The 7,500-nt window shown below is 35.9% G+C and overlaps 1 protein-coding gene across 1 annotated transcript in view; it reads right to left on the bottom strand.

Annotated features, from left to right (window-relative positions):
• The window catches only part of Zeb2 (zinc finger E-box binding homeobox 2), a 132,258-nt gene that overhangs the window by 42,230 nt on the left and 82,528 nt on the right, over positions 1 to 7,500 (bottom strand). Inside the window, exon 3 of the mRNA XM_013030065.1 lies at positions 1 to 62. This exon is cut by the window's left edge and continues 196 nt beyond it. Within this exon, the coding sequence (XP_012885519.1) occupies positions 1 to 62 (62 nt within the window). The remainder of the gene's footprint in view (positions 63 to 7,500) is intronic.

Below are 7,500 nucleotides of genomic sequence, written 5' to 3'. Positions count from 1 at the left end.
ATGAAGCTTGTCCTCCTCATCTGTTTCAGAACCTGTGTCCACTACATTGTCATAGTTCACCACTGTGGAAGAAACACAAAACACTCTCTAAACACTGGTGAAAATATCACTGCCCCTTAATTGTTTAGTTAAATGGAAAATAATTAATATTTTCATAACTGAATTACTCAACCATGTAAGGAAAATATAATTAATACCCATCATGTTTTAGCATTTTTATTCTTATTCAATTAAAGCTGGGTGCTGAAATTTTTGACTAAAAATATAGGAATTTTTTAAAAAGTAATAGTAGCATATATACCTCAAATACACACATATAGCCCATGTAAAGGGATGTAGTGTAGCATACACCTCCCATACTTAACAAAAACTTATAAAGCAGATGGACAAATGACCATTTTATTAGCTTTGTGATATGACGTGTTTACTATATAATGTTATGCTATACATACAAGCTGGCTTCACTATATTAACTGTGGTTTTATTCTAGAAACAGTATACACACACACACTCAATGTTCATCTATTCACACACATACACAAACACAACCTGCTGAATCTGAAATATTCACTCTTCTACATGATGTGCTAAAGCCATTTATATCCCAATCATTTAAGCAGAAAATGAGGAAAAGTCCTATCTTCTGGGCCATTAATACTACTATTGAGATGTCTTCATAGTGCCATAATTACAGAAGATTTCTAAGTGGCACGGGCAAGACCAACACAAATGTTAAAATAACTCACAAGAACCGGCGGGCTGCTTTTGCAGCCCTCAGTCCCAGCAATGCTCAGTAGCTTTTCTTAAAATAGACAGCCTGTAAATAAGGTCTGTGAACTCAATTGAAGGTGGCTGTTTCTGAATTAGTCAGCCCTCACAGGCTCTCGGCCTACATGCTAGTACATAAATTGTCCACTTTACCACCAGACAAGAAAGATTAGAGTAATAAACACGGGGCATTAGCTCAGCTAGAGAAACACACCAGCCGTTACGCACACACAGGATTGCCAAGAACTGTTAACCCAACTCTCCAGAAACACACACAAAAAAACAAGTTAGAACCATGACATCATGGGAACAAGAGGGAGAGAGAAAGAAAAAAAAAAGCCCATGAAAAAAAAAGCGCAAACAATTTTCAGGTTCATTTTGATTTCTCTGCGCCTAATAAAGCAATCCTCCGCTAAGTTATCAACTGAGCTATCTCAAGTGGCTCTTGCCAGCTATCGGATTATACAAAAGTGGCAGAAAAGGAGGGGAAAAAATGAAAAGGATTGTGTGTCAGGTTCATAATGCTTTTGGAGAATTCTGGAAACATGTCTAGTTACAAATTTTAGTCAGTCATATCTGTTTGCTTTGACAGGTTCCCAGGGAGTAAAAAAGGAACAAAAAGAGAGAGATTTTTTTTGTCATGTGAGGCTGGGGACAAAAAGATTACACCGTGCATATCTGCTCATAATATGATCTTTGTATAATCCGCGGGTCTGCACTTGCCTTCCGAACAACTGCACAACAGGTGCAAATTAAAATGAAAACGGCAGCGGAGCCGGGCAAACAGAATCTGCTGACCTGGTTTGAATACCAATTGACGGGGGAAACAAAACCTTTTCAAGAGGTGTGACCACAAGGGCTTAGGCAAGTTCAGGCTGGGTAATGCCCTCAGATCTACAAAAAGAGAGATATTCGAACATCTCTGCTCTAGCTGTGTGGTCCAGATATACCTTAGTACAATCAATAATGTGCTGCTTTTTTTTCCTGGTGACTGAGATTTAACCATTTCTTAGCAACAAGCAGAAGATTCTTTACAAGTTTTCTTAACGCTAAGTGGGGGGAATGTGGAGGGGGGGGATGGCTACAACAAAAGCTCCTAAGGCCTGGGAAGCTTTCAACCCACCTCCTAAAAACTGATCTCTGGGCACAGGAGGAATAAAGAAAGGTCCAGAAGGAGTGAATAAAATTATCTAAGGCTGGACAGGCATTAAAAGGCCTTTATCCTGCCAAAAAAAAAAAAAAAAAAACATGCCTTTTTAAGGTCTTTTTCTGCATGGACCACAATATCCCATGTGACACGTGAGTATTCCTGCAGCAATACAATTGAAATATTTTCTTGTGGAGAAAAGAGAGAGAGAGATAAATGATTTATGAACAGCCCTTGAGGAGTCCCAAATATCAGAACAATCTAAACAAGCAATGAAGTCATGTCTCACCATAAAGGGTCAGGAGTACAGCATCCATCACCTTCAGAGACCAACAATACTTCACAACCTTTAGGGTTTGCACTCACAAATAGTAGTAAATACTTTAAAACTAAATAAATAACTGCTGTCAAATTCACTTACAGAAGTAGTAGGCCATCATTCCCAGACCTGTGTGAACTAGGATATACCCCTTCCCATGAGCCATTGCACTGGTGAGTTACCCCTCTGAATTTTTTGTTAAACCAGGTAAAATAATTTATAACAAACTTAGTTTTATATATCTGAATTCAAATAAGGGTATTTTATTCTGCTCTTTAAGGTGGAGCTCCTGACAATTAAAATTTAATCCACTGATAGAGGCATTACATTTTTTCCCATTCCATCCCTCCACTTCTAAATATTTTTCTCAATAGGTTTGCCTAGTGTAAGCATTGGAAAAATTTAGCCTGATCAAATATTCTTATTATGGAATAGCCAACTCATAATAGATTTAACTCTACTTACATTATGAGATAAAAATAGGCCATTTTCCCCATTTGTTCTTGTTTTAATCCTTTGTCACCATCATTGCCATTGGCATATGATATGTTAACAACATAGCTTAGCTTTGTCTCTACAAAGAAGTGGTTTCATTTTTATATAATGATCAGCCTATACTGGACAAAATATATATGAATCCAATATCTAGTTTTGAACTAGTATATTTATTGTTTTATTCAGCATCCAAAAGTATAGAACCTTCTCCATAGCTTGGCAGGTTCTAGTTCATCCTTATATTAAACCAAATAAACCATACCTAACCGGAATTTCAGGAAAACCCTACACATGTATTGGAATTACATGGCCAGCATTAAAATGGTTACTTTAAAACCACAGAGAAGTGGGAGCCCAAAGAATTCCTTTCTGCAATTCAATAAACAAGAGGAAAGATGTACTGTTTGCTGGCTCAAAATTAGACACTAATTTTACATCTGTCTCTGAGGCATAGCAAAAAGCCAACTAAAGAGCAGTAATAAATGTCCAAAAACACCATCAGTATCCAAAACTCTCACAGTAATCTTCAGAGGAATTAATTACAATTCTGTGTAACAGTTGCATTGGCAAAAGTACCCATAATTATGTACAGGTACTGGTACTGTATTATAGGGAAATTTGCCATGTGATACCATGTTTACATGATAATTGATGGATAAGATAAAACTATTTGCATATGAAGTGCATATGAATTATTGGCATGACTTTCCATTTTATGTGGAATCATATTAAAGTTTCATTTTCTCTAAAACTGTATGCGTAATATGGGTTACCAAAGGGTATAAAGCTGATACTTAAATTTGCTTTATAGCAAATGGGCCTGGAAAGATATATCTGAATTACTAAAAACCTATATTTAAAAGGCTGCATAGTTGATCTATAATAAGCATTATTTTCACTTCACCAGATTACATATTAAATCTGCCTTCCAAGTAAACAATACTCTAAATTGTATCACTATGACAATTAATTTTACAGTCATATGCAAAACAAATAATGGTTTCTTTTTATTATCTACAGCTATAACTTTATTTCAAATTTTTGTCTCCTGGAGACAAGTGATACAATAGTGGCAAAACGTGACATTTTTATACTGTTCATACCTGCTGGAAAATTTCAGCATTTGCAAAAATGCCCTATTATAGCATTTAAACATTGCTGATAATTAGCTTGACATTTGAAATACTAGAACTGTTGTTTTGAAGATGCCCTATCCAATGTTACCTAACTAACCCCCTTTGCTACTTATATGCTTTTGCTACAGTTTTCTGTCAGTTAGAGTACAAATAAGATCGTGGGAGCTAATGCATTAACCTCAAAAAGAACTGATGTGGAGAAGGCAATACTTCATCTTCACCAGAGGCAGAAGTTTCATTGACATAAAGGAAAATTACATATGCAGATTATAGACAGTTAATTGTTAATAAGGCGGTCAACAATGATTTCCTATAACTCCACTCACGTTAAGTGTGCCAATAAGTCTTTCAAAGCCATCAACAAACATTTATTAAATACCTACAATGCAGTAACTCTAGAAGATGCACGAAGTTGCTATTCTTACCTCAGGAAGCTTACAGTTTGTTTACAGACACAGAATCATAAAATTATGTTAGAAGGACCCTTGAAGTCGACTCAACCTGTGACCACAGATGTAATATAGGTAAAATGAAGTCAAATGACTTGTCAAAGGCTATACAACCAGTTTGTGGCAAAGCCAGAGCTAGGAAGTATGTCTTTATGCAAACAACAGGAACACAAAAAGATACCCACCAATACAAATTTCCAGGGAAGAATGTGATCTAAATTTAAACTCTACAAATCCTGGGTAAAGGAATAGAAAGCTATGGGACTTTTGGGGATTTTCATGCACTAAAAATGGAGATTGTTCCTTAATTTTAAATTGTTTTGATGATTGTTACTTTCATGGATCCCCTTAATTTGAGTTATAGAAGCCTACCAATTTGATCAATTACCAGAATCTAACAATACACCCATGTTTCCTGCAATAGTTTGGAAACAATAGAAATAAAGAGGCAGTTCACAGAATTACAAGCTTGACGACTTGCCTTCTTGTCCCAGCACCAACACGTAACCAGCTGTGTGGCCTTGGTCTATTACCCAAGGAAACTTGGTACAAATAGGTTCCTTGTCTCTAAGATTGTCACAGTGATGGCATTTTGTGACTAACGCACCAAAGTGGAAATATAGGGTTATATAACTATTATTACCACTTACATAATAATAAAGATGGACTGACTGCTCCAACATCTTTTGTCTGCTGCTTGCTATGTGTGGGAGATATGGGAGATAAGAGCTGAATGTGTATCCATTACAATTTTGGTGTTAGGCTTTCATTTAAAAATTGATTTGCAAAGGTATCCTCAAGTAGTAGACCCACAATGGAACAAATCATGTTTCAGTCAAGAAATGATACAGATATGTAACTTCATTTTTTGAAAGTGTCTCCATTAGTAATAAGGCTCAAAGAGTATGCTTAGTTACTTGGAAATCATCTGTGTTTGAGTGAGTAGATTAAAGGCCTGACTGGGTTTCTTTCTTAGAAGGACTTCATGGGTGGAGAGGACTTTCTTAGATTTTTCGCCTGCATCTGTCTTTATTCTTCTCTCTCTCTCTGCCTTGTACATTTCACTTTCTAGGTATGTCTTACTGAGCATAGTGGCTCTTTTTCAAGGATTTTTATCCAGCCACTCTTGTTTTCTCCAGGGAAGATTTATCATTGACACCCTTCTTCTTCACAGCTAACTTGTTACCTCTGCACTTATGTGGGTAAAGATCATAGGCCCAAATTCACCATTCAATTTCTCATGATGGGAGCCTAGTGATAGGTACAATGAGGCAAAGACAAATTCAGTGTGAACAAGTGTTATTGAAGGTCATGAGCCTTAATTTCTCCATTTGAAAATGGGAGCAGTTTTAGCTATTGCTCAGAGATGAAAAATGAGATAATGCTAGAAAGAAGAGACTCGCCAATTTGAAATATTCAGATAAAATGTGCTCTCCAGAAATACACACACACACACACACACACACACACACACACACACACATATCATGGTTATAAAAGAATCATACTATTACCATACTTTATCAGCCTTTATACAAACTAGCTTGGTCACTTTAATTTTTTATCCCAGGAACATTCAAAGGCATTAAACCCGCATTATAAATTAATGAGTTGTAAAATGTCAGCTGATAAAACAAAAGCAGTTTTGAGTATAGGGATAAAAATGTTTCCATTTCAGATTAGCTATGTAAAAAATATGCATATTAAGTGAAATGAGAGAGGAATTTCTGCCATGCCATGGTTCTACTTAGGGGGGAGGGCAGTTCTGAGGGCCCCCTATCTTCCTGGTTACAGGAACATCTTAGGAAGATGACAGATGCTCATCCTCCTAACCTCTTGTATCTGGGAAAGGTTTTCAAATGTTAGTAAGGTAGGGATTTTGCTTTTAAGGTTCTAATTTTGTAGAGTCGTTGAAGCTCGGGATAAACTTGCACATGTAGGTAATAGCATCTTATTTATACAAATTTCTCCTAGAAACCTCTTCCTTAATGTAGAACAAATAAAAATAATGACAAACAAAGGCAAAAATCCTCCCTTCTGTAAATATCAGCAAAACAGATGTTGGTCAGCTAGTTCATAGCAATAAATTCAGCTCACTTTCAAGAAAACACCGTATTCCTAGGTCACAATGTTCGAAGTGACACAACAACTTGACATCTGTTTATTTTTTAAAATAAAGTAAATGTATTTAAGTTTTCCTGTGTATTTAGAACTCATGTTCTTTATTATCTTACTTAACTCCTACCAAAGGAAACTCAGTATTGTACTGATGTCTCAAACACATGTTCCCCCTATTTATTGAGTTCCTGCAGTTGCCATTTCTGTCCTTTAAAGAGTTTTTCACTTCACTTTCTGTGTACACCATAATATGGTGATGCTCCAAAGTCTTACAGTCTATATTCCAGAATCTATGGGTTGTTACAGCCGCCTTAAAGAACCTTCAGCAACAAGGACATCCTGATGGCAAGGTGAAAGACTTCAAAACTGTTCTCTACACAAACTTTTATATACATTGCACACCTGGATACCAACAATTCCTTCATGCTTTCTTCAATACATCAAATGAATATATGCCTCCTAACTACATGTCAAAGAGAATAAAAGAGTTTAGAAAACTCTAATTAGTCAAATCCATGATTGTTCAACGACTTGCTTTATATCCACCAGATTAAGAGAGTATATAGAAAAATATATGATCATGCTTTAAGGCTATTCAAGAGGAATATGAAAATAACTGTCATTTATTTAGGACCTGGAAGTATGAAATAATAAGCTTCAACGCCATCAAAATTGTTTTGGTATTGTTTTTATCTGACACGAGGGCAGACCTTGTCTAGCGTTAAGTTTTATAGTAATAAGACCTTGGAAATAAAACCTTGAATAAACCGAATAGAACGAAAGGGGAAATGTGTCCTTGTGTAAATAGATATTGTGTCTATCACCTTCCTCTGGAAAGGTTACACAACTTTCGAAGCCCATAAAAGGTGTAAAGTCAGTAACTGTCAGGTTACATTGGAATGTTTTGTAGAAAATAAACAGAATAGAAAAACTGTAATAATTTTCTCTGATTGTTTTATTGCTGGCCCACCTCTGAACCTTGTCTTTGACTATGAATTTTTTTAAGACATAGATACTAATTGATATATACTTTTAACTATTGTAGTTCCACCAAATAAAACCACCTCC

This window comes from Dipodomys ordii, unplaced genomic scaffold (genome assembly GCF_000151885.1).
Source record: "Dipodomys ordii isolate 6190 unplaced genomic scaffold, Dord_2.0 Scaffold126, whole genome shotgun sequence".
Taxonomy (NCBI): domain Eukaryota; kingdom Metazoa; phylum Chordata; class Mammalia; order Rodentia; family Heteromyidae; genus Dipodomys; species Dipodomys ordii.
This window is presented reverse-complemented; position numbering and strand designations above follow the sequence as displayed.